Source organism: Glandiceps talaboti, chromosome 11 (genome assembly GCF_964340395.1).
Source record: "Glandiceps talaboti chromosome 11, keGlaTala1.1, whole genome shotgun sequence".
NCBI classification, from domain to species: domain Eukaryota; kingdom Metazoa; phylum Hemichordata; class Enteropneusta; family Spengelidae; genus Glandiceps; species Glandiceps talaboti.
In genome coordinates, this window is record NC_135559.1 from 20,736,977 (window position 1) to 20,764,725 (window position 27,749).

The following is a 27,749-nucleotide window of genomic DNA, read 5'->3' on the forward strand; positions in this document are numbered from 1 at the left end:
TCGAGGCATCGCTGTATCACTAAGAGAAATTGTTACACTATTTGGAAGTTTGACGCACGGCGGTACTGATACGGACCACTGATGACATAGCGCAGTTGAATTTCCGGGTTGTGGAAGTGTGGTTTTGACGTTTATATTGTCGATAATTGATTTTTTTACATGTTCTAAAAAGAATAACTGCTTTCCTATGTTTGTTGGTACAGTAACATTCCTAAATCATCGAGTTGAATTCAGAAATCGTGATGTTCGGCAACATGTCAACAAAACATTTGTCCAAAGACCAACATTGAATTGGTTGAGGGTCTATGATAAGTTGGCTGATTGAAAATGAACAATATTAATCTAAGGGCTATGATGGTTTTTGAAACCAACAACTACTTTCTTTACTTCTCGTCTATGTCAGAGAATTAGATGTCATTCAATAAAATAAATTTTGATGGTCCAACACCCCTGGAAATTGACCCAAATCAAGTGTACGAACTCTGGTCCAGGCAGCCGGTCACAACTTGAATAAATCTACCCTGCGCGAGCTTATGGGCTTTGCCTAGTTATGATATTATCCCGCAAACTCCATGATGTACTGAAGCATGCGAAATATACATCTCACCACAAGAGGGCAGCAGGTGGTATCAAGCTTCGAGAGAAAATTCATGGGTCAAATGTTCGATTTGAAGTATGGCAAGCCAAACGTTGCAATATTCTTTTAAAAAACTATTTTCTTGTTGTATAACTTCCATTCATGTTCCATAGACCTATTTTCTTTCTGTAAAACGTACATTTTTGTTCTTCAAATCCAAGTTTGCCTTGGTCAAATCTACGTTCTTTTTACTAAAACACATGTTTTCCTTCTTTAAAAACTATTTTCTTGTTGTATAACTTCCATTTGTGTTCCATAGACCTATTTTCTTTCTGTAAAACGTACATTTTTGTTCTTCAAATCCAAGTTTGCCTTGGTCAAATTTACGTTCTTTTTTACAAAAACACACTTTTTTGTTGTTCAAATCCACGTTTGCTTTGGTTAAATTTACATTCTTGTTCCATAAACACACGTTTGTATTACACAATCACATTTTCTTTTTACTTGCGCGCGCATTTTTGCTTTGGTTAAATTTACATTCTTGGTCCATAAACACACGTTTGTGTTACACAATCACATTTTCTTCTTCGACGATCACATTTTCTGATACAGACACGAGTAGTACATGTCTGGACATTTTCTTTCTACATGCGCATGCTTTCAACAAACCTTTGACCTGAGGGCGCCCTGGACTCGACTGACTGTTTCCGGTCCATTTTCTACCGGTGCTGACACTGTTGAAAGAGTGCAGCGCCAGCGATACGCCAATAGGATAGGAAGTGGTCGGGGAACCAGTCTTGCTCAGTACATGGTCAAAGGTGATCGCAGACGCCACCAGCCGGCAGTCGTGTGTTACAGTATCTCTATCAAGCCGGTCGGCTATCGTGAACAGTAAGTCATGTCAAACTCAGATTCTGAAGCAGAAGAAGGCTTTCTTCCCGAGGCTTCCGGGTAGCATGGGTATCATTTTTTAACCATGTCAGCGATTTGATAGAGGTGTGTGATCGCCAGTTCGATGATATCAGTGCAAATTACGCGTCTTCCATAGTAGAGCGGCAAGATAGATGTTTGAGGACTCTCATTTATTTATGACTGTCACATTCACGAGAGTCTGGATGGAGATACATAGCTTCGTATTGATCAACTCGTCTATTCCCTGAGATGTTTGAGAGAAACTTGGCATGAGCAGTTGTGTATATTACAACACCATAGATGTACAATCCCAGCTTTCCTTGGTGAAAGACAGTTAGTTGTAAGTGGTCAACCTGGACGACCAAGGGTGTACATTGATTGTTCAAATAATAATGATCGCATTAGGAATGTGGATTTTGGGTAAAAAAAAGTGGGTGTTTTTTTTAAAATCCTAAACTCAAAAATCTTAAACTCCAAAACTGGATAGATTATCATGAAATTTGGTAGGAACATTCTTAGGGGTGATCTTATTAGGATTTGTTCATGACACGTTGAATTCTTCAGAAATATGCAAATTAGGAATTTTTGGTCAAAATTGCTTAATTCCAAAACTGCTCAGCAGATAGGGCTAAAATTCGATGAATGTGACTCTCGTGAATGTGACTCAAGTTTAAGCAAGGAATACGTTTGAGCTCGAGCACGCCAAGCAGCGGAGCGCGTCAGCTGTCGCGAGCACACTAAGCGTCGATTTTGCACCATGTCTATCCGTATACTTTCTTTTTTCTTTCTTTTTTTTTTGGAGTCTTCCATATCTATATAAACTTTTTTTCTGTGATTATTATTAAAAAAATGTTTCATTTTTTTAAAAGACCAGAAAGTGTACATATATATAATATACATACATATAATATTTTTAATCATTCCATTTCTGGCCTCATACCCAAAATAACAAATATGTGTAGATGTGTATAATAAGTTTATTAAAATATACTATAAATAAAGAAGTAAGTATGTAAATGTGACTCATAGCTAACGTGAGCCTTTATTACCTGTATCACATCATTATCATTTTCGGGTTTCACCAGAATTGTTGCCTAGTGCTCTTGCGTCAAAATCTTTAGAGTGTAGGACTGGCCATGGCCACAAGTGAACACTGAGGGCGTTAAAATGTCCAAGTATTTCGTAACAATATTATAAAATTTGGAAAAGACTAAAATGTATATTGTTACATGTACTATTCAGAATCAGAAAATATAAAGAAATATTTTTAATATTGAAACAAATACGAAGCCCGCATGAGGATATATTGCCCATCACCAAAAAAATATATGGGTAGGTTGAACAGTTTTTTCATTTCTTCTGGCCTCAGTAATGTCGTATTTTTCAAAGAAGTTGCCGAAAAGATGTCACATTCAAAGTAAAAAAAAAACACTTTTAAATAAAAAAAATTGGATCGTGCTTTCTCAAATAAGTAACACAACAAACTAATCATTTTCTTTACCCGACTCCCAAAACTTTTATGGCCCTCCTTTATGTCGGAACCCAAGGTGAACTCAGTGAATTCTCCTTGTCATTATCATTGTAATGGAAATTGAAGTTTGGATTTTGATGTCGAAGGTACAGCTCTGTTTTCAAATTCAGGGCCATTCTTTCCATAGCAAATTGTCGCTTCAAAATGAATTGCGGAATAACGCTAGTGTCAGTGCAATGAGATAATTATATCAAACAACATTTTAACCAAAGACAACGTCGAACACAATTATTGAAAGTGGATCTTCAAAGAGTGGATCTTAAACTGTGTACCTGTATAGTTTAATAGTTTTTCAGGGCCACTAAATATTCCAAAAGAGATCTGCCGTTTTATCAGTAAATGTTTTAATATAAGGAACACGATGTAAATGAGATCAAGCGCATCTTCGGAGTCACTGCATGCACCAGGCGACCTCACGTTGAACGACTTTTTTTGAGTTTCACCCTCTGACATTATTGCGACTTGCTATCTTCAAATGAAGGAGACTTTCAAGACTACTGTTACTCGCGGAAATGCACAGTTCTTCTGTACTTTCCCTCACAAAGAATTTTTACTTGCTACACTGCAAAAAGTTACAGTTTTTAACTGGACACATTGTTATTCAAAGTTAAGCCAGCATGGAGTCAGTGTACAGTCACTTTTGACTTTAGTGAACCATCAATTTAAATCGCGCGCGCATGCTAGGAATCGTCACGTAAATAACGATTTTAATAAAATCGGTATGTATTCAAAAAGCAGCCTTTTTTCTTGTTCTTTTCAAAAATCTCGGGGGACAGCTGCCCCCCCCCTCCCCCCGCAGGCTACGGTATTGCGATCCGATATTTATGAACGATTTGGTTGATTGGAAAACTGGGAAGACAGCAACTAATAACGGTCTTCTCTAACTTCGATACCAGAATTAGATTTACAAAATGTAAGATATTTATCGGCGATACGTTTTCTTGTTTAGTCATAGACAGCATAACGCATCTAAGTTCGAATTTAGACGAGAAATATCCGAAGTGTGAAAATATCACGGAGTCCTTTTAGAGTACATGTCGTAATAGTAGAATACGTAAGCCAGTCTCAAAATAGAGTTAGGAGTATACGTACAAAATACTAGTATAATGGAGGTAGGAAGACCCCATGCTGATGTATGACACAGATAAACCGTCTTTTGAGACAATACTATATTGTATAAAAAATATCACGTGTCCATCAGTTGTGTCCGTTGACTGATGCAGGCAATCAAATGTTCATGATTGACAATGTGTTTTAAAGTAAGACCAAGGCCTCTGAATTAGACTGTATTCTGTCTATCGCTATTTCGTAGCAAATGTTTGTGAATTTATGAATAAATAAATGACAGGGTGATTTACAGATATCCTCTGGACACGTCCTTTTGGAGTTGCTCCCCTTTCCGTGTACTGGCCATTAGTTGGCAGTGGCTGTTTACACTCACTGGTAATGCGTTAACCAGGGAGTTTGTTCTCAGATTAGCAAGCTACTAATTCAATGCAAAGCTGACAAACTCTGATAAGACATTGGTAACAGGTAGGAAATAGAGAAAAAAAAGTGAGAGGAAACAATAATCAAAACTTTATTGGAAATATACAGAAAATGATTAGAAATCCGGAAAAAATAATTATTTGTCCTTTTCCCTATGTTCAAACCTGTGGTTGTTTGTCTGACCATGCACTCTCGACTGAACTACTGCTCACGTGATTGGCTACTTATTTCATACTTGGATGACGTAATGCTATCAACATTTTATGTATGTAAATTACCACTCCGCTGATTGGCTGATCAGCAACTTCCACAAATATACCAACACTCATTCTTACAAAAAAGTTCAGACCTGAAAACTTGAACATACTGTTCACAACTCGAGTATTCGTCATTTCGTTAGCCGATGTTTGTTGCTGCTACTGATTTCACGAATCTCTACAAAGGTAAGGACAGTTTTATAACTTACAAGCTGGGGAGATATCTTTATGTTGTCGATTCACTAGCTATAGCATTTTGGTGAGATAGGAACTTAGAAGAAACAGTCTGTCTTTAGTTTTATTTAGCTCATTGCACAAGCAAACAAATCAACAATACCAATCTTTTCTTACAGTCACCATGGAAACTAATCGCGTGGAGTGGTATCTGTCAAGAAGAGACAATTCTAACTACATAGACTTGTTCATAGATGATGAACACCACAACGACATTTTGAAAGACGTTGGACTACAAAGCCAAGGTGTACTGGCAGTTAAATTATCGACAAAGGTAGAAGGATCCGTGGAGGTAAGTTTGTTTTCAATGATTACATTGCGACATTCCAACAATTTTCGATCATGGAGGTGTAATGGAAAACTCCTTGCTTTCATATAATCGTGTAATGGTCGGGTTTATTTTCTCTTCCGCCGTTCGTTGCTAGGAAAGTGGAAACAATTTACAATGTATAAAAGTCTAGAGCTGTTAAAGTTGGGCTACACCTCCAGTGTCCTCTACATACACGTGCAAATAATAACATATACCACGGGTATATTGCGCTTGTACTCACTAACCCATCTCGTTTGTTTATTTTGCCATACTTTGTCTGTCAATAGACATCCGTTAACATTTAATGAAACATCACCAGTTTACGTTACGAAATACTATTAGTCTGTGAATCGTTGAACGTGCGTGAGTAAATTGAAGTTGCCCGCCACTTATGTGGATCGTACAGTGTACACGAAACACTGGTATTACAGGTAGACCTGCTTGCATGGCACTGTGTCCGTCACGACTAGACTGTGGTCATTCGATTTTACCTTGTGTGGACTGAGCAAAGTACTCAAAAGCTATTACACAGACCTAACCTTATCTGTACAAAGGAATTGTTTTTGAGGTGTGGGTTTTTTTTATACCCAAATGTCAGTTTTCAATAAGGTGTTAAGCATTAGCTAGCAGATTTTTCACTTCCTGTACTGATGGAATTGTAAAGACTTTTGTTTACCACAGACACTTCTTATCCCGAGATATGTATAAGAATATGTTTCTATTCTGAATACAATGAAATATCGATAATAGCCAATTGTACATGAAAGAGGTAAAATACACGTGTTTCTGTGATCGCACAAGTCCACTCACCGCGAAATATAGACTACATGTCAAGCGGGATTTCGCGGTTAGTGGCCTTGCTCTATCACATTAATTCTCTGTCCTTTCAAGATATTACTATCAAAGCTACTAAGTCTGCTACCTGCTTAGGTTTGAAACTGGACCCTGAACTCAGTTGGTCAAACCATGTGTCTTATCTCCGTAGGGCATGTGGTTTCCGTCTAACAAGACTGGCACGTGTTAGGCGTCGTATACCGGAAAAAGTCAGAAAGAATGTAATAGCTGCTACTGTCTTCTCCCTTTTAGACTACTGTGACACAGTATTTTCTAATTGTAATCTCACTTTGAAAAGTAGTCTTCAAGGTATCATAAATTTTGCTGTACGAATTCAATGTGGCCTTAAAAAATCAGACCATGTAACACTTGCCAGAAATTCTCTAAATTGGCCAACTATTCAGGAAAGACACGATCAACACTTCAAAAATATTGTCAGTAAATGTATAAGCAAAAAAGTACCACTCTATTTATCTGATCTTGTCACCAAAAACTCAACAATACACCAATACAATACTCGGACCAAATACCACATTCCAAAGGCACACAGTCGTTCTTTCAAATACCGCTCATGTATTTCCGCAAATACGACTACTTAGTAAACACTTAGTTTTTAATGTCTTAAACCGTTTTTAACTTCATAATTCTAGCATCTCTCGTGTTTTACTTTTTATAACTTTTATTTTATCTTTGTACTCTGCCCTGTAAATTTTGTTACTCTCCCATATTTTTAAATTATGTATCTTTGTATTTTAACGTATGTTTTGTATTTTTATATTCAATGCATGAAAATCCATTTATGGATGCATTGACCTAGAGTAATAAATCAAAATCAAAAAATATCACAGGATCTAGAACACGTACGTCCCGAGACGGTTACCTCTTCCATATCCTATATTTCGCAGTGAGCGGACTTTCGCGATCACAGAAACACGTGTTCATTTACCCCTTTGGTATATAATTGGCTAAACACGTTAATATTATTAATATTTTATTGTATTCTGATAGAAACATATTCTTGAAACAAATGCCTGTGGTTTACAGATCCTGTTATAAAAAAGTCTGAGCATGGAAGTATAACCCACAGGAAGAACAACTGGGGTGGGATCAAACAGCACATGTTGAATGCCGCTGTTTGCACTGCAATCAGTAACAGCTTACTTTAAGCTTGATAAGCTGGCTTTCCTAACGATGTGTGAACAACTTCCGGGTGTCCCGAACGGGTGACCCTAAAACGAATGACAACCTGAATGACGGAAAACGAATGACAGCATTTCTAGGTGGTAAACAGTGGAATGACACCCTTTTCTACATTCAGTTAGTTGAATGACACCCTCTGCACTGTAGAACCAGTGGAATGACAGCCGCCACTCTATAAAATAAGTGGAATGACAGCATTTTTAATGCTTTGGAACTGGAATGACAGCATTTCTAGGTGGTAAACAGTGGAATGACACCCTTTTCTACAATCAGCTAGTTGAATGACACACTCTGCACTGTAGAACCACTGGAATGACAGCCGCCACTCTATAAAATAAGTGGAATGACAGCATTTTCAATGCTTTAGAACTGGAATGACAGCATTTCTAGGTGGTAAACAGTGGAATGACACCCTTTTCTACATTCAGTTAGTTGAATGACACACTCTGCACTGTAGAACCACTGGAATGACAGCCGCCACTCTATAAAATAAGTGGAATGACAGCATTTTCAATGTTTTAGAACTGGAATGACAGCATTTCTAGGTGGTAAACAGTGGAATGACACCCTTTTCTACATTCAGTTAGTTGAATGACACCCTCTGCACTGTAGAACCAGTGGAATGACAGCCGCCACTCTATAAAATAAGTGGAATGACAGCATTTTCAATGCTTTGGAACTGGAATGACAGCATTTCTAGGTGGTAAACAGTGGAATGACACCCTTTTCTACATTCAGTTAGTTGAATGACACACTCTGCACTGTAGAACCAGTGGAATGACAGCCGCCACTCTATAAAATAAGTGGAATGACAGCATTTTTAATGCTTTGGAACTGGAATGACAGCATTTCTAGGTGGTAAACAGTGGAATGACACCCTTTTCTACATTCAGTTAGTTGAATGACACCCTCTGCACTGTAAAACCACTGGAATGACAGCCGCCACTCTATAAAATAAGTGGAATGACAGCATTTTCAATGTTTTAGAACTGGAATGACAGCATTTCTAGGTGGTAAACAGTGGAATGACACCCTTTTCTACATTCAGTTAGTTGAATGACACACTCTGCACTGTAGAACCAGTGGAATGACAGCCGCCACTCTATAAAATAAGTGGAATGACAGCATTTTTAATGCTTTGGAACTGGAATGACAGCATTTCTAGGTGGTAAACAGTGGAATGACACCCTTTTCTACATTCAGTTAGTTGAATGACACCCTCTGCACTGTAAAACCACTGGAATGACAGCCGCCACTCTATAAAATAAGTGGAATGACAGCATTTTCAATGTTTTAGAACTGGAATGACAGCATTTCTAGGTGGTAAACAGTGGAATGACACCCTTTTCTACATTCAGTTAGTTGAATGACACACTCTGCACTGTAGAACCAGTGGAATGACAGCCGCCACTCTATAAAATAAGTGGAATGACAGCATTTTTAATGCTTTGGAACTGGAATGACAGCATTTCTAGGTGGTAAACAGTGGAATGACACCCTTTTCTACATTCAGTTAGTTGAATGACACCCTCTGCACTGTAGAACCAGTGGAATGACAGCCGCCACTCTATAAAATAAGTGGAATGACAGCATTTTTAATGCTTTGGAACTGGAATGACAGCATTTCTAGGTGGTAAACAGTGGAATGACACCCTTTTCTACATTCAGTTAGTTGAATGACACCCTCTGCACTGTAGAACCAGTGGAATGACAGCCGCCACTCTATAAAATAAGTGGAATGACAGCATTTTTAATGCTTTGGAACTGGAATGACAACATTTCTAGGTGGTAAACAGTGGAATGACACCCTTTTCTACATTCAGTTAGTTGAATGACACCCTCTGCACTGTAAAACCACTGGAATGACAGCCGCCACTCTATAAAATAAGTGGAATGACAGCATTTTCAATGTTTTAGAACTGGAATGACAGCATTTCTAGGTGGTAAACAGTGGAATGACACCCTTTTCTACATTCAGTTAGTTGAAAGGGGTGTCATTCCACTGTTTACCACCTAGAAATGCTGTCATTCCAGTTCTAAACCATTGAAAATGCTGTCATTCCACTTATTTTACAGAGTGGCGGCTGTCATTCCATTGGTTTTACAGTGCAGAGGGTGTCATTCAACTAACTGATTGTAGAAAAGGGTGTCATTCCACTGTTTACCACCTAGAAATGTTGTCATTCCAGTTCCAAAGCATTAAAAATGCTGTCATTCCACTTATTTTATAGAGTGGCGGCTGTCATTCCAGTGGTTCTACAGTGCATAGGGTGTCATTCAACTAACTGATTGTAGAAAGGGTGTCATTCCACTGTTTACCACCTAGAAATTCTGTCATTCCAGTTCCAAAGCATTAAAAATGCTGTCATTCCACTTATTTTATAGAGTGGCGGCTGTCATTCCACTGGTTTTACAGTGCAGAGTTTGTCATTCAACTAACTGATTGTAGAAAAGGGTGTCATTCCACTGTTTACCACCTAGAAATGCTGTCATTCCAGTTCCAAAGCATTGAAAATGCTGTCATTCCACTTATTTTACAGAGTGGCGGCTGTCATTCCATTGGTTTTACAGTGCAGAGGGTGTCATTCAACTAACTGATTGTAGAAAAGGGTGTCATTCCACTGTTTACCACCTAGAAATGTTGTCATTCCAGTTCTAAAGCATTGAAAATGCTGTCATTCCACTTATTTTATAGAGTGGCGGCTGTCATTCCAGTGGTTCTACAGTGCAGAGTGTGTCATTCAACTAACTGATTGTAGAAAAGGGTGTCATTCCACTGTTTACCATCTAGAAATGCTGTCATTCCAGTTCCAAAGCATTAAAAATGCTGTCATTCCACTTATTTTATAGAGTGGCGGCTGTCATTCCAGTGGTTCTACAGTGCAGAGTGTGTCATTCAACTAACTGAATGTAGAAAAGGGTGTCATTCCACTGTTTACCACCTAGAAATGCTGTCATTCCAGTTCTAAAGCATTGAAAATGCTGTCATTCCACTTATTTTATAGAGTGGCGGCTGTCATTCCACTGGTTTTACAGTGCAGAGGGTGTCATTCAACTAACTGAATGTAGAAAAGGGTGTCATTCCACTGTTTACCACCTAGAAATGCTGTCATTCGTTTTCCGTCATTCAGGTTGTCATTCGTTTTAGGGTCACCCGTCCCGAACAAGCTAGCATATTAATGACGTAGTTCGGGTGTTGTCGTGGATACTCGTTACACATAAGTCTGAGGTAGAAACACAGGCATTTGTTTCCCGAGTTATGTCTCAGAATATTTCTATCAGAATAAAATTACAAGGGGAATTGGAGGAGCTAATTTTTTTCTAACTACCTTCCGAAAAAGTGATTGGATATGTTTACAAGGTAAATGGAGAGCTGCTATCGGCCGCCATAACATGTGCTGCTGTTAGTGTTACCATGGATGTATTAGTGAGATGGTGTTACATAAAGGGCTCGGACAATATGCGAAATAGGTAGTTATAAAAACATTCTGCTCCGATCCAATTCCCCTACATGGCGTCAGAAATCGGTTGATATCTTTGATAGGCATGCTCCGATGTAACAACGACGATTTATCGGAAGATTGTTACATTTGGGAACTAGGACGGAAGATACAATCGAAATGTTTGCCCACTACAACGGCCGGTTGAAAGTTCATGTTTATGTACGGTATCGCGGCTGCCTTTCAAACCTCGTGTCTTCTTTCGCGGTGAGTGAACCTGCGCGATCACAGAAACAAGTGTAATTTTACCCCTTTCATATATAGTTGGCTAAATACGTCAACATTAACGATATTATCGACATTTTATTGTATTCTGATAGAAATATTCTGAGACATAACTCGGGAAACAAATGCCTTTGGATAGAAAGTAAGGGAAATGAAGAGTCGCATTGTAGTCAACAAGTTTAGCAACCACCACAGCAGTCAAATAATAGTCTTACTGACACCAAAACCGCCTAAAAAAGTAAGGAAAATGCTTCCCTGTGCATTTGTATATAAGCAAATGACAAAAAAGGGACACGAGCGTACGTGGTGATGTCAAGAAATCAAAATTTTCAACTCGCGTCTGCACACTCCGGAACAAACCGGAACATGTAGACAAAAATACCGTTGGAAAGCATGTAATCTGCGGTTCATTTTCTTTAAAGACAGTTTTTGTTCTGATTTGTTCCACATGTTGAAATCGAGAGTTGAAAAACATTCACAAAAACGAGTGCGCAAACTAGAAATTGGTGTAACTTCCGTCAATCTTACTCGATCGTGGGTTATACTTCCATGGACTGAGTAACCGAGATATTTCAGGTGAGGGGGGGGGGGGCTTCAAGATTTAGTATATAAATAGTAGTAGTAGTACTACTACTACTACTACTAGTACTATCACGGATATGGTGCAGTTTCTGAGACCGGTGTAGAACCATAAAATGCAATCCATGATAACACTATTTCCGGTGACATAGATTGAGAACAAAAGAATACATATCTTGTTCTTATGGCAATGACTTGTGCGACATGAGCCACCAAAGCTAGCATACGTAACTGGTTTCACACTAGCGCAGTATGTTGTTCCCCAATGTTCCCCTATGTTGTTCCCCAATGCCTGTGCCTGGGACCCTATTTTGCATATGACTGACTGCATGTTTGGAGGTGGAGAACTTGTGGTGACTCACTGGCAAGTAATCACCAAAATATAAACATTCCCTATCTGGGTTGTTCACATGCAAATGCCGCATATTTAATAATCCTGAGTGACACACAATCTACAGAGGGGTATTTGTCTCATTTTGGAAGGTTTTTTCATTCTATGAAATAAACATTGATTTTCAACTAATTTGTGTATCAAGTTACCATCCTACGACATTCACCAACAATTTGTACATGATACATGACGTGTGTGTTTCTCGGAGCACAGAAAAAATGCTGAAAAACAAGACCCAGAAGCTAGTGCTCTGTACAGCAGTTTGAATTTCCCACATTTGCATAGATTAGCCGAGACTATCTCACAGCCCTCGAAGCTTCGCTTTACTAAGCTAAACGAATTATTTTATATGTACCCATGTCAGCTATATAACGGTACTCGAATATCCTTGTACTGTGCGCCCTCATCGACCATGATAGAGATAACCATTCGTTGACGTGTGATGAGGGCGCACAGTACAAGGTTATTCGTACGATCTTAGAGTACGTTATGTAGATGGTATTGGTATATACAAAATAATTCATTTAGCATCAATTTTAGCAAAGCGAAGCTCCGAGGACTGTGAGAGAGAGTCTAAGATTAACCATAATCCTCTTTATATAGGACAGTTCTGTGTTTAATGGCTCCCATGCATGATCATGAAAACACGACATTTGATACGATAGTGCACAGTGCGAGTTACATGTAAATTCGCACAATCCAAACGGTGACAGATTGCCATGCCTGAATTTAACTCAATCACCCAGGTATGCAGTTAAAAACAGAATAGACTTGTTAAGTGTTGTTTTAAATGGGAACCATTTAACGTCATATCATTATCAAGGTCTAGCTAGCTCTGGATGTATTTCAAGACGTCAAAGACGTGACTCTGACCACAGTCAGTTGTGAACTAATATTCCATTCCAGGATAGTGATATTCTAGTCTATAGTATAATGACATCACAAAATAATGAAGTTATTATAGGTATTTACGATTTTTACGGGTTTCAGATACAGTGACCGGTAACCGTATCATATCGTAAATACCTATGATAACGTCAGTATTTTGCATTATGATCATCTCAGACTATAGAATATATCACCATCCTGGAATGGAATATTAGCTCACAAGCGACTGTGTTATAATTCCATGCTGTGACTTTGTCTAGTTCCCCGCCTCCTTTCCGCCGCTGCTGGCGCTACACTCCTATCGTGAGAGTAGCGCCAACAGCGGCAGAAAGGAGACAGGGGACCAGACTCAGTTGTGACTAGTCGACTCTGCTGGAGGAGGACGTGTCGAAATCAAGTACTCCACGTAGCGAGTAAGTCGTCCCTTCCTTCCTTCCCAGTATGAGCACAGGGCACCCAGGAACCGTGTGACAAATAAATAAATAAACTATCAAATAAATGACAAATGAACAAGCAAACGAACGACAAGTATATGGACAAATAAAATAATTAAATAAACCAGCAAATAAACAGATACTCATGGGGGTATACTAGATTCGCTTTTTGTACCCATCACTATTTTGTATAGTGATGGGTACAAACAACGTATCTAGGTATACCCCCACGAGTATCTGTTTATTTGCTGGTTTATTTAATTATTTTATTTGTCCCTATACTTGTCGTTCGTTTGCTTGTTCATTTGTCATTTATTTGATAGTTTATTTATTTGTTTTGTATTGTTTTGTTTTGTTTTGTTTGTCACACGGTTCCTGGGTGCCCTGTGGTATGAGCTGGGTCATGTCAATATTGTCAGTAATCTAGACTAGTGCACCGTCTGCAAGCCGGACTAATCCAGAGCTAGTTCAAGGCTAGCTGCAATATTTGTAGTTTTTGTTTACAATGCTTTTATTATATTTCATGTTGTTGTTGTTGTTGTTGTGATTGCGAACTGCATGCATCTAGTTCAAGGCTAGTCCTGCTTGCGTACGGAGTACTGAGAATTGCATAAAATCTTTTAACTATGTGGAAATACACTGGAAAATGTATTTTCCTTCCACTTTCACAGCAACTATTTTCCTTCCTGTAGTACTAGTAATATTTCTAGAAAAATAATAAATGAGCTACTGCCACTGGCCATTTGATTGAAGTTGCAGTGAGTGTAGAAACTGAGATGTCATTGACTAGTGGCATGTACTTTTTATGTCTGCCTGGTAAAAGTATCTTTCCTTGATATCGAGGACGAATTTCATTTTATACTTAAATGCCCATTATATAGAGAATTATGAGTCCGTTTTATTAAGCCATATTATTGGAAAAAACCATCTGTCTTTAAACTTGTACAACTACTCTCCATGGAAAATGTAAAGCAGCTTTGCAATTTAGCTAGATATTTAAAACAAGCAGGCATCCTACGTTCTGTGCATATATTAATGTAATTTGTATTAGTACATTCTCCACCACGTTTTCTTTGTGACAATTTTTGTTTTTTTGGTTCTGTAACTGATGAGCAGGAATTGCTCAAAGTAAATAAAGAATTGAATTGAATTGAATTTTTTGGGATTTTTAAAGTAGTTTCTCTGAACCCACCCCTCCCCATTGCAACTTTATCTCTGTTACCGGATATCAGTACAATACAATAAAGTGTAAAACAGAATACTTGTGAAAACAAAAACAGAAGTAAAATCAATTTTGTAGGATGACAACACCTCCACCCCAAAGTAAAAGAATTTAGTTTTTTATCCTACAAAGAATGATTGATCTTGTCCCAGAGTAGAAATATTGCTTAAATGCATCCACCTATTTATTGAGTACATTGTTCTTATGTTCTTATTACATACTTAATTTTGTTTTGATTGTCGTCTTGCAGGTTCATCTATCTGACATTGAGGAAGAGTCCAATGGATTTACTTTGGCGTGCTGTGACTTTGTTAATGAAAAGAGCAAATTTGCATCATTCTTCAAAGGGAAAACAGACAGTGTCAGTGATTTCATTCAAGCATGGTATGAAGCAAGAATGACCGGCATCATTGATCCAGTAAGTCTATTTTAATAATTAAAAACTAAAATAATGACATTATATTTTTGATGTCAAAATATTTTAATTGTGTCAATTCCCAGTTAGCACAACATAACTGGGGTTTAGTTGTGCTATAGGCATGGTGCAGTGTGTATGAATGTGTGCATGACTTAAACTCAAAAACCACCACACTGATTCTCTAATTGGTATTTTTGATGGGGACATTACGTGTGCAGATCTTCAGTAACTGAACATGTGTAATTGATATTGTCAATATAAGTGATCATGGATGATCTTAGCCATAGCCATACTGATATAATATATTCATTGTTAACAATTATTTACATTTTTGTTACCAGGGTGAGAGTGATAAAAGTACCGATATGGATATCTCAGCCCCAGATGAAAGTAGCATACTTGTAAAAGGCCAATCAACATCTTTTGCCACAAGTACACCATGTAAGGTTGACCAGGATTCGGTTCATGAAGAGTTTGAGAACTTACTGGAACATAAAAAATTGGGTGAGTATATAGATATATGTACATAACACATATTCTGTATTTTGACTCCTTTTTGTTAATTTTCAGACAGTGAACGTTAGACATTACATGCTTGTCAGACTGTAACTCACATAAACTTATGATTGGCAGTCTAGTAGGTCAGTTCCCAAAAGTTCAACCTCAACAATCAAGGTAAAAGCCGATTACTTCAAAAGATTATGACACCTAGATGAGAGATAAAAGTCAAAATTATTTTAATTTTTCAGATGGACATTGGTGAATCACTTGCAACAGGAAATTAATGTGTTGACTATGTCACCGACAATTTCATTCCTGGTCAATAATTTCATTCATGCAGTTTTTTTTGTTAACCATAATAACATACTCATAATATCATACACCCTGAACAGTATTAAATAAAATGTGGGTAAATGTACAAAATGTAGCTATATACAGTATTACATGATAAATCAAATCAAATATATTTTGGGGCCACACCCTAAATATATTTTTCATCCGTCTAAAGGAAGATGTTTACTGAAATGCAGTATTTTCAACTAGCTTTTCACATGATGTGTTTTATGTTGAAAAAATCTTGCATCAAATGTTATGCTACATTTGAAGGACACTTGTTCACTTGTAATCACTGGTTGGAGATTAACCAAAGATTGTTTATTGCAGGTGTGTTCACAGTACCAATAACGAGTTTTGTGGAACCTGAAGCAGAGAGACTAGTTCGACCACTTTGTAAAAAGTCTGTCAAATCTTTTGAAAAGATTTTGAGTAATCAGCCAAGCTTGGTTACAGAGTACCAACAAATTGTTGGTAATATTCCACGGTCCATTGTAGAAAGGGAAGCCTTCAGTGAGCAAGACTTGGCCAAATACCAAATTGAAGCAATCGACGGAAACCACAGTTTCCACACACAGTTATCAGTATTCATGAAAACAAAAAATCCAAAACTGGCAATCAGAGAGGTAGGTTAAATTTGTAGATTAATTAGAGTTATTTGTGGGTGTATTACAAATGACAATGTATTGCGTAACTCAAAAGTCTTCAAATACCACCAAGTAGCTTACATTTTAAGACCTTAGGTATTATTGTGTTCTTGATGACTCTGCATTTACCAGTTTGACACCACTCCAAATAAATATCATGTACAACATGGGCAGCCTGTCTGGACGTACCTGATGGATACTGTCATGATGTGATACTCATCGTTTAGTTGGATATCTAATTGCTCCGTATATATGTATATGTTTCATACTTTCATAAAAAACTTCCACATTTCATTGGAAATACCATGAAAACTCTTCTTGACGTTGAAACAGCAATCATATTATGTTTGAATAAAACTGAATGAAAAATGCTAAGTATCAAACCACCAATGCTTGGTGTGCAGTCGTCCGTGTATATACATAGTGACACTAAATAGTATTCCCCATTTTCCCCATTGTCTAATCTTCATGTATTATACATCAATGGAAAGCTTACTTTTCTTTACTGCAACATTACAAAAAATATATGTTTGAAGTCAAAATTACGTCGAAAAAAGCACTGCCAAATGAGGCAATGATCGCATGATGATCAAGCGACAAAAAACAGGAATTTTCTGCATATTTTTTTTACCAAAATCACACACCTGGGATGTGATTATTTCGCTTTGAACAAGTTCCCAACTAGACACCAAATGTAATGTTTCCACCAAGTACCAAGACAATTGGTCTGGTTTTTTAAAGATTAAATGATAAGTTGTACACAAACACAGACAGTTGGACACACACCACATCATGCCTATAGCACTTATCAGTTCAGTTATGCTAAAAACTTGGTTCAGAAATTGCACATATTCATGATATTGTGATGATACACCTGATACTTTATTATCCTAATTTCATCACATTTTAGGCAAGATTGTACTATGATCTCACACCCCAAGAAGCAAAAACAATTGGAATTAGGAGAAATATGGCAACCAACAACTTTTGCCGGATGGATGACTTCGTTATTGTAGGACACATGAGAGAAATTCTATTCAAATGTGCTGATGTTGAAGTGGATAAGGAAACACCTCCAAGAAGTGAAGTTTTCTACAAGAATGTCAAATTGATGCTAGGGAGTCCTGGGAAAAGTGTGAGTACATCAAATTTATTGAAAATTTAGTAACCATTCATATTTCAAACACATTCTGTCCACAAACACTTATTTCAAAGTTTAGAGTCATGATGACTAAGTTTCTGAATGTCTAAAGTCCTTGGGCAAGATATGAACTACTATTTTGTCTTACTCAGCCCAGCTTTAGAATTGGGGACCTGATTAGATAGGGTTGCAAGGCTTTAATCTGGCTGCAATTGAGTTAAGGATGTAAGGGCCTGTTGGGAAACTATTAATCATATTGATGTACCACTTCGATTTGTTTTTACCTTCACAATTAAGCAATAGGGCAGCCATATATTTGTCCTGAAAATTCATAGTTTATTTGCTAACTCTGGAAAGTTGACAAAAGCACAGGCAGGTAAAGCGTTGTGACATTTGGGCAAATCCATTACAAGTTAGTTTTTAGCACAACTGAACTGATAAGGTTCAGTAGTGCTATAGGCATCGCTAAGTGTCTGTCTGCCTCTGTGTGGAGGTGTATGTGTAAACAACTTAAAGTAAAAAAAACACTGGACCAGCGATTGCAATGATATTTAATGGTTATATTACCGTGGGTGTCTAGTTGGGAAATACTTCAAATCACAATGATCCTACCACCGGTGTATGATTCGGATAAAAAATGTAGTTTTTGGTCGAAAAACTTAAACTCCCATTTGTGATATGAAATTTGGACTATAAAAACCGTGATTTTTTTGGGTGAAATGTCTGTAGGAATATTTAGGCCAGATGAGTACTGAAATTATTGTTTTATTGATCTGATTAACCTATTAAAATTTGTATTGGGTACTTAACATAATGTAACAAGTGAATGGCACTGGAATTAACCTCTCCTTAAGGTTGCTCGGAAACATTGTCTACCTAACTGTAACACAGAACTACAGGTTGGTTCAGGGTAAAATGCCTGCCCGTCTTGTAGATGATGAGAGTGATTTTGGTATTGAGCTGTACTTCTCAAACTACTGGGGATGACATGTGGTTATGATTCTGAAAGTGTTACTGTTAGTCTGCAAATTGTGAGTGTGTCAAATTGGCCCTAGCAAGCATGACCACGCCCTTAGCAACAACCAAATGGCTGTATGTTTTGACTAGATTACAACATCACCTGGTAGGCAAGCGAGTAAACATGAATGTATGCACATATCCCTAGCAACCATTACCATGTCCATAGCAATAGCAAAACGGTGGTGCATTTAACAAAGATAACAGGGATTCTTAGACAAGTGAACAAACATTCAAAAAGTGCAAATATACCTAGCAACAAGACCACACCCATAGCAACAGCCATAAGATCATGTACACTGCAAAGATAACAACAGGATTGGATAGGCAACTTGATAATCATTCAGCAAATGAACACCTATACCTAGCATGGCTCAGCATGTGGGTGAACATTTTTAAAAACTACAGTTGTGCTACAGTACCATTGGCACTATTTTTAAAATATGATCATTTATGATTTTCGGGAAATACTTATCAAGTTTTAGGCCATCCCCTCCTTTTAATAAATAATTGTCAATAAATTTTTGGCACAACTGAAGAATGAGATAATTCAGTAAATCTATACTATAGTCATCCAAAATGTATGTATGTGTAAACAACTGAAAGTCAAACACTCCCTGACTGATTGCCTTGGTATTTGGTGGAGACATTTCTTTGAGTGTGTAAATGAAAAATTGTTTAAATGACAGCAATCAAATCAATGGTTTTCAAGTTATGTCTAAGAAAGTGATTTTATACTCAATCTTTCAGTGATACTGATAGGGGAGGCTGAGAAGTACAAGTGTTACATAATAATTGTATAATCACCAGTAAAGTTCATAATATATCCGAATATAACTGTTATTGCATGTGTCAGGACTTGGTGAAATACTACATATAAGTGACTTAACCAATTACTTATTAATGCTTCTGTTGTCAGGTTATTTGAATTGTAATATGATTTGTTTACAGAAAATGGACAGCTTCAGAACCCATATTATGGTAGCTTCTTTTTCTAAGAGAAATTGGCGCCTTGTACAAAAATAAGGGAAAAAACAAAATCACTAAAGGCTCACCGTTTTAAAGTTCTGCATGGAATAAATAATGAAGAAGAAATATACCAATTATTATTGAGTTTGGACTCCAGAAGTGTGCCAAATTTTAAGGAGTTTGAGAGTTTGTCAAAGGAAGTTAAGGTATGCAATGCTGTGTTTGATAAAAGTCAACACATATTTGTCTATTCCTCATTGCTGTGTGCATCTACGGTATTTTTTTGTAATTTAGCCATTATAATTAGATATTAAGAATTGGTTGTTTAGTACAGATGTGAGTGGTGGTTAAAAGCATATCACAAATGTTGTATCTAATAGACTACTGATATACCATTGTACATGCAAAACATAAGTACTCATTCTTCATATAAATGAAGTCACTATTTAACATTCACTTTTACTGAAATATGTAGCTACATCAGATTTATATAGATCATTCTGTAAATTTCACAACAATAAATTAATGACTTTCTGTATGATTCTTGTACACAGGAGCAAAATAAAACTACAACATTATGGAAGAAGAATGAGAAACAGAAATTTGGACAGCAAGCAGCGAGAAAGGTAAATTCAAAACATGCACAACTTTTATTTTCTGTTTTAAGTAATGGAAAAGAAGCAATCACAGTATTTTGAAAGACTTCTTTAAAATGTACACTTGTTATATGGCTAGTTGTGTTGTGTTACAACATGACATACAGGTGTGCACAACTTATGAACCTGACAATTGTTGTCTTTCAAAAATTATGGCAAGATTGTAATTTTGAATGGTATCCACCCTCCTGAGATAGTGTATGTGATGAGTATTAAAGTAATGTTATGATTTAATGGTTATTGTTGTAGAAAGGTAATGTGAATTACAATGTGGGGGAAATATGTAACCATGGAAATGAAGACTCAGAGTACACAGTTTCATATGAAAATGGGTGTATGTATATAGTTAAAAAGGGAGAGGATAAAGAAACAGAAGTGAAGGTGGGTGCAAAGTATTTTTTATATTGAGACTCTTAGTACTTTGTATTATTTCGATATGTTGTATTGTAAGACACAGAGGCCAAGTTTTATATATTTCAAATAAATATTGAGATCCATAAACTGGTCATTGTACATCTTGACAACATGCTATAATTAATTTTGTCTTTCTCAAAACATGAGTTAACATGTTTATTAATTTTCCACCAAGTTGTTTTAACTTACAGTCGTGGAACTCTGCCTTGAAGATGAAACTTGCATATATGTCATGAAAATATTGACTGGGTGAGAGTGTGGTCATTATTTATGGCAGATATGCCCCTTTTAGGTATGGTATCTTCCAGCAAATACAGAGCTGGTCATATCAAACCTACATTATTTACTAATAACGTTTATTTCTGTGTACACGCTCGGCCACTGGCCTTTTGATGTATGGCTTATTAAACAATTACAATTTTCATTTTTATCATAGCTGAAATGCTAAGGTTCAGTAGTGTTATAGGCATGGTGTGGTGTCTGTCCATGTGTGTGTGGTGGACGACTTCAACTCAAAAACTGACTCAGACTGATTGAGATGTGTAAAGTCACCACAGACTTGCGTGCAGGGAACAATTTGTCATTGAAGAGACATGTCAGAAATCTAGACCTTAGACCTTAGCATATGTCCTGTACTACACCTGACATCATGGACTGATCTAAACTATAGTGTACATATGTCCAGTGTACTACACCTGACATCATGGACTGATCTAAACTATAGTGTACATATAGGTATCATTTTGATTCTCAAACTTGTAAATTGTGGCCAAATGGTAGCCACATTTATTGTGAGAATTTATATGTTGACCTCAAACTCTGAAATGATCATCAAAAATATGAATATGTCGACATGTGTTATGGCTAATAGAATAAAATGACGCAGGTAGCCAGAATCAATATTATAAATAATTGTGAATGCACATTTTCACTCTAGAGGAATGGGTAAAGTTGAAATAAATATTGAAATTACAGTTTATTTCCCAATTAATCTATCAATTACTAATAATGACCATTTTGTTTGTTATCCTTCACAGAGTGCTTCTATAATTACCTTATGGAATTTGATGGAAGGCAGCGACGGTGTAATAAAGGTACTATCTTTTGTTTGACTTTTACTGTGTGATAAAATCACATGACAATGTTTGCCACAGGTTGGAAAATGAACAGGAAATTGTTTGCAAGTAGAAACAGAAACCAAGGTTCAATTTCAAAGGTATTTGGTAGATGTATAATTCTGGACAAAGTTATTTGATTGACAGGGTTGGCACTATTTGTGCATTTTTTTTTATGTTTGCTACTAATTTTGACAATTGTGCTCCCTGTACACAATGAAGTGAAATATTGGAAATAAATCTTTTAGTGTACACTGATATCAACAAACTTGATATTGAATACTTATAATTCTACTGTCATCATTTACAGGGTAGTCTGGAATCACAATTAATGGAAGAGAAGAATAGATCCAAAGACCTGCAAAGACAACTTGAAAGAAATAAAGAAGAGTTTGACAAAATGATGTTAGCAGTAGAGGAAATGAAAACTGAGAAAGGAATGGTATGCTATGATCAATTTACGATCAGTTTACTATACAAGTCTATTGTATTTATGAAGGACGTTATTAAGCCAAATGGTAAAATAATGAAATTTTTCCTAAGGCATATTTAATGTCAAATTTACTCAGTCTACAATATCCATTCTCTGAGAAGGTATTGACAACTTAAAGTACACAAAGATAAATTATGCTAAGGGACAGTAGTTACAAAATAAATTGTATTCTTAAAATTAATTAAATCTGTGAGTGAGTGAGTGAGTGTGTGTGTGTGTGTGTGTGTGTGTGTGTGTGAGTGAATTAGTGAGTGAGTGTGAGTGAGTGAATTGGTGAGTGAGTGTGTGTGTGTGTGTGAGTGAGTGAGTGTGTGTGAGTGAGTGAGTGATTGAGTGAGTGTGTGTGTGTGTGTGTGTTATGTAGCTCTGATTAGTAAGTTTTGTTTTTCTCTTTGTGAAATGAAAACAATACAGAAACAAAGTGCTAAAAATGAACAAGAATTGAAAAAAGACAAAAGTGGGAAGTCAACAAAGAAATCCAAGCGGGAAGCTAGTGGTAAGTAATAAATCATCAAAACCTGGTAATCTTATACATTCAAAGCTATGACTTTTGCCATGACAGGGTGAATAAAGGCTTGGTAACAAAATCATTTTCTTCTTTTCTTCTCCTAACAAAGGGTTTATAAGTCAATGAAATGACATTACAATTCTAACAATACAATAACTGTGAATTGATTTATTCCATTTTTTTAAAACTCAATTGTCGTGGTATAGCTTACAATTTACAAATCAGTTTTAGCTTCCGATATCACAAGTCTATGTATGTCGCCATTTCGCCCTTAAATACAGCACCCGCCAGTGTTTACTTATGAAAAATTGACAATTCCTGTGACATCACATCATCCTATCCCTAGTGATAGCACTGTAATGACGTGTGGTGACCATTGAGTAGAGGGTTACCTGAACTTAGAATATTTTTCAGTAGACATCTCTTGGTTAAATGATCATAAGAAGATGTTTTGGATCAGCTGGTAGTTACTAGTATATAAAAACATGGTAGAATGGGACAACAAATTTACATTGTAAAGGTACAACTGGAAGGCAAAATCACTCCCACTCATAGCGTGTAGAACTCAGTAACTATGCCTTTTAGAATAATTGTCTTTGATACACTGTATACTCATGATATGAATAACACTGAGCACTACTATTACTGAACGTCGAACAGCATGCTTTAAATTTTGTTTTGGTCATCTTCTATTTTCAGCATTTAATACCAACACATCATATCTAGACCTATACACTGTTCCCAGTTAATGGTGTAATTATGGTTTTGATGTACACCCAATCTATCATTTATTATTGCCAGGCTATCCAATTGTGTGGTAATTACTGCTAATAAGACACATTTTTCTCCCTCTTCATATTAGGACGTGATGAACACATAAAAAAGAAGACAAAGGTAGGTAATTTTGTAAAAAGTCATAAATTCTGGTGAGTGATATTGATAACCTTGAAAGTTCATTGAACCTATTATTCATGTGATGAAAACTGTAAATAAGAATATCAAATTAGATTTGATTGGTCGACACATTGGACAGACACACGGAGACATCAACATAGACTGACTACATGTACCACACCTTAGCCACACATTCATACAAATTTAGTAACATTCAAATGTTTAGTTGAATTGTTGTTTAATGATCACATTGGTGTGAAACTCACAAGGTGCTGGATCATGTAATTTTTTATAGTGCTGTGCCTTTCCAGCACTGAGAGCTATCTTTTCACTGAATACAATTCTCCTCAAGTCATATATGTTTAAGATTATCTGCAACTAAATATAGTAACTTATAGTGAAAGACAGTTTAATACTGAACAGTAGGCTAACACTGTATTTTTCTTTTTTCAAGATAAATGATGAGGTGATGTTACCACCAAACAATGTTCAGACTGAGTCTGAGATTTGTAAGTATTGTCACTGCACTTTCTGAATGAATTTATTTATTTTAATGATGATTATAACATATGCAACTCATTTCATACTTTCTTAGTAACTGCCTCTGTGAGATGACCAAACACAAAGTTCAAATTTAGTGACTATTTAGTGACTATTATGAACTGCAATTGTTACAATATTCACACATTGAAGAAAGTTATTTCCCCATTCTTAAGTATCGGGGCACAATAATTAGAATAGTATGGGTTAAAGCACTTCCTCTATCATGGGTCTGATAATGCAGACATTTCCTTTGAACCAGAGACACCATTCACACTTCTCTTCTCCTCAAACTCCCCTAGTGGTTAACCAGACATCCAAGTTAAAGACGTTTGATTCATGATTAACATAACATTTACATAATCATTATGGACAGCCTAACAGCTGTTGATGCACAATCGTACATATGTAGTGACTTTTTACTTACGGATAGTCCTAACGTTATCCCTGAAGTGACATTGTTTACTGAGGCTATAAAACTTGTATACCATGTATGGACATAAACGTGGTTGTTGACATGTCAGTCATCCATGGTCCGCATCATGTAAGTCTAGACACATGCAAACAAAATGCTACATTTGTTTTGTTATGCAAATAAATGTATAACTCATAGAAATGAGAGTATGGTTGGTTAGAACAGTTGACTTCAAAAAATGTCCGGCACACCATGCTTAATTCAATTAATTTCAGTGGCAACAATAGTAAAGTTTAGTATTACAGATAAAGTTCTAAAAAAAAAGTAAAGAATGACTATTGACAGAAAGAGGAAGTTGAAAATAATTTACTGGTAAACAGATATGTCCTTGTGAGTTTTTTGACATAGGAGCTTGACATGTTGAATGTAATGTGTTGTGTTGTTGTGCCCACTATAAACTTATCGTTGGTACTTTTCCTGTGGCAAGTAGACGCAACAATGACAACAAAAAGTATTAGATTTGTTGGTTTAACCAATTCCTCCTAAAAAGGGGACAAATTTTTGACCAAGATTGGCATCATCACAAGACATCTCCAGTCGCAAGTTGTGGAAATAGTTTACTTTCAAACCATATTTGAAGAAACCTAGATAAACCAATTAATTGAAACACTTTTTTTAAATTTGTATATGACATTGATTGTTATGGTGTATCATCAGGTTCTGTATTTACGCAATCTGCCATTGAGTCAAAACAAAGTACTTCTTAAAAAATCCTTGGTTTTTATTTTTTTATAAGCTTATCTTTTTATGAGACAAGAAACAGATTACCAACAAGAAATATTCAAAGGCACATGAAGAAAACAATATCAAGCTCGTATGTCTGACATGTGTGGACTAAAGGGCGGGATAAAGGGTTGACAAATATTATGTTCTACACAAAAATTTATGCATTTTCATCATTCATGTCAACAACCCTTCAAATAAAGAATGAGGAAAACACAGTATATTATGTTATCAATTGTCAAAAGGAATACTCACCAGACAAAATGTAACCTTACCCTTATTACAAGATGTACAATGTTGAACAAATACAGAAGCGGCTGATAAATCTAAGGATTTCACAATGCATTGAAAAAGAAATGGCAGTCAGCAGGTTGCTTTGCAAATGCTTCAAGGGAATTCGAATGTGCTCTGTTGACAGTTGGGACTGACTCACACCTTATAAGAATAGGTGTTTTCAGGGACTGTAGTGAAAGATTACTTGGGTAACCCTGCCTTCTAGTCATAAAAGACTATGACAAATAAAATATTATTGACAGACAGGTCATCAAATCACAATTCATTTCAAGAGTTTATGTATTTTAATGTGGTTGTATTGATGCTATGAAAGTTATTGTACAAAACAATGTACAGCATATCAATTATCAAAGTGTTTTCACTAAGGTTGGAAAATTCCTGTCAAAATCTCAAATCTGTATGTTGAATCCCTTTAAAACACGGATATTTCTCTGATGGGCTCTACAGTATCAAATGGTAGTCAGAAGTTAAAATACTAGTATTCTTTTAGTACATCATATATTGCTGTCCTCATCGCGGGTTGTCGGTGGCTGAGTGGTTAAACCACTTGCCTCTTACCACTGCGGGCGGGGTTCGAACCCCATTCAGGGTTCGATTAAATTTACCACGCTGTAAGTAAGAAGAGTGTCGTTCAGTTTGACTCTACCGAACAACGCAGGTTTTCCCCGGGTACTCCGGTTTCCTCCTGCATTAACACTGAACCCATGAGCGATGGCCCTCACTGGACTTCTTGGGAGACAAGTGTTTATATGCTTAAAGAACTATCCAGTATAAATAAAGATTATTATTATTACTTGACGATATTGATAAGGGATAACAAAGACATGACATAATTATAAATTGAAAGTATGTTCAATATATTAAATGTATTGTTAATTGAACTTTATGATATATTTTGTTTGTGTTACAGGGAAGCAGAAGATACATGAATATCAGAAAACACCAATTGTGAGTATGTTTTAAAGTTTAATTACGATCTGAATTCTCTAAATTTATCTGTGTACATTGCTAATTAAGACCTTAATTCTCTAAATTTATCTGTGTACATTGCTAATTAAGACCTGAATTCTCTAAATTTATCTGTGTACATTGCTAATTAAGACCTGAATTCTCTAAATTTATCTGTGTACATTGCTAATTAAGACCTTAATTCTCTAAATTTATCTGTGTACATTGCTAATTAAGACCTTAATTCTCTAAATTTATCTGTGTACATTGCTAATCAGTTGTCAAAATGTATCATGACACCAGTTTCTTTATTAATTGTACAACAGCCTATGAGAGAAAATTTAACATGATAACAAAACGTGTTGATGTATCTCAAAAATCCTTTGATCAATGTTGACTGAAGAACGTCTCATGTTTTTTTATGCAGTGGGTCCAAATGTCCCACTCTTGCAAAATCATAGTAAGAACAATGTTTCACAGTGTAAGTTATTTAACTAAATATTTTTTTCTAACAGAATGAAGGTACCTGGGTAGCGGTTTATTTTGATGACCAACCATGGTTTGGCAAAGTGACAAAGGTCACCGAAGATATGATCGAGGCTAACTTTCTGGAGTGTATATGTGGAAAATATAGATGGCCGAGAAGATCATTAAAAGACAGTTTTCATTTCAGCTCAGTACTAAAGACACTGCAAGTTAGTGAGAAACGAGGAAATGTAGTAATATGTGATGATAACATCAAAGAGGTCAGGTCTTTGCACCGGTATTTCTCCACTATCTGTAACTAAAATCTCTACATTTTCGGTTGTAACAACCAGGGTTCACATTTTTAGTTAGCTCCGCTGTCGGCGAAAGACTTCAAATCCAAATTATGCACCCCTTCTACAGAATGGTCCATTCCAGTAGGTATATATGCTCTTGACAAAGTCATTAAGTTGCCTAGCCTGAAAGTGTATGCTGTCACTGTACGGGACGATTTTTGACATAGTCAGTCATCAATAAAAAATTATAATACTCATTTTGAAAGGGAAAGTACTTTGTGGTTTATTTATGGAGTTTTGATTTTGTATGATCAATATAT

At 36.4% G+C, this 27,749-nt stretch overlaps 1 protein-coding gene across 2 annotated transcripts; it reads left to right on the top strand.

Moving 5' to 3' along the window:
• Positions 1-1,443: 1,443 nt before the first annotated feature.
• On the top strand, positions 1,444-27,749 carry LOC144442531 (uncharacterized). 2 transcript variants are annotated; one of them, XM_078131899.1, is made up of 12 exons: positions 1,444-1,468; positions 17,392-17,616; positions 19,591-19,814; positions 20,163-20,234; positions 20,514-20,645; positions 21,716-21,772; positions 22,104-22,235; positions 22,701-22,782; positions 23,657-23,688; positions 24,143-24,197; positions 26,631-26,668; positions 27,184-27,749. In XM_078131899.1, exons 5-12 carry the CDS (start codon positions 20,601-20,603, stop codon positions 27,454-27,456), a joined length of 714 nt encoding a protein of 237 aa, XP_077988025.1. In that variant the 5' UTR covers positions 1,444-1,468; positions 17,392-17,616; positions 19,591-19,814; positions 20,163-20,234; positions 20,514-20,600; the 3' UTR covers positions 27,457-27,749. The 2 variants fall into 2 exon arrangements, with proteins under 2 accessions (XP_077988025.1, XP_077988024.1); XM_078131898.1 differs by lacking the exon at positions 1,444-1,468 and adding an exon at positions 16,170-16,460.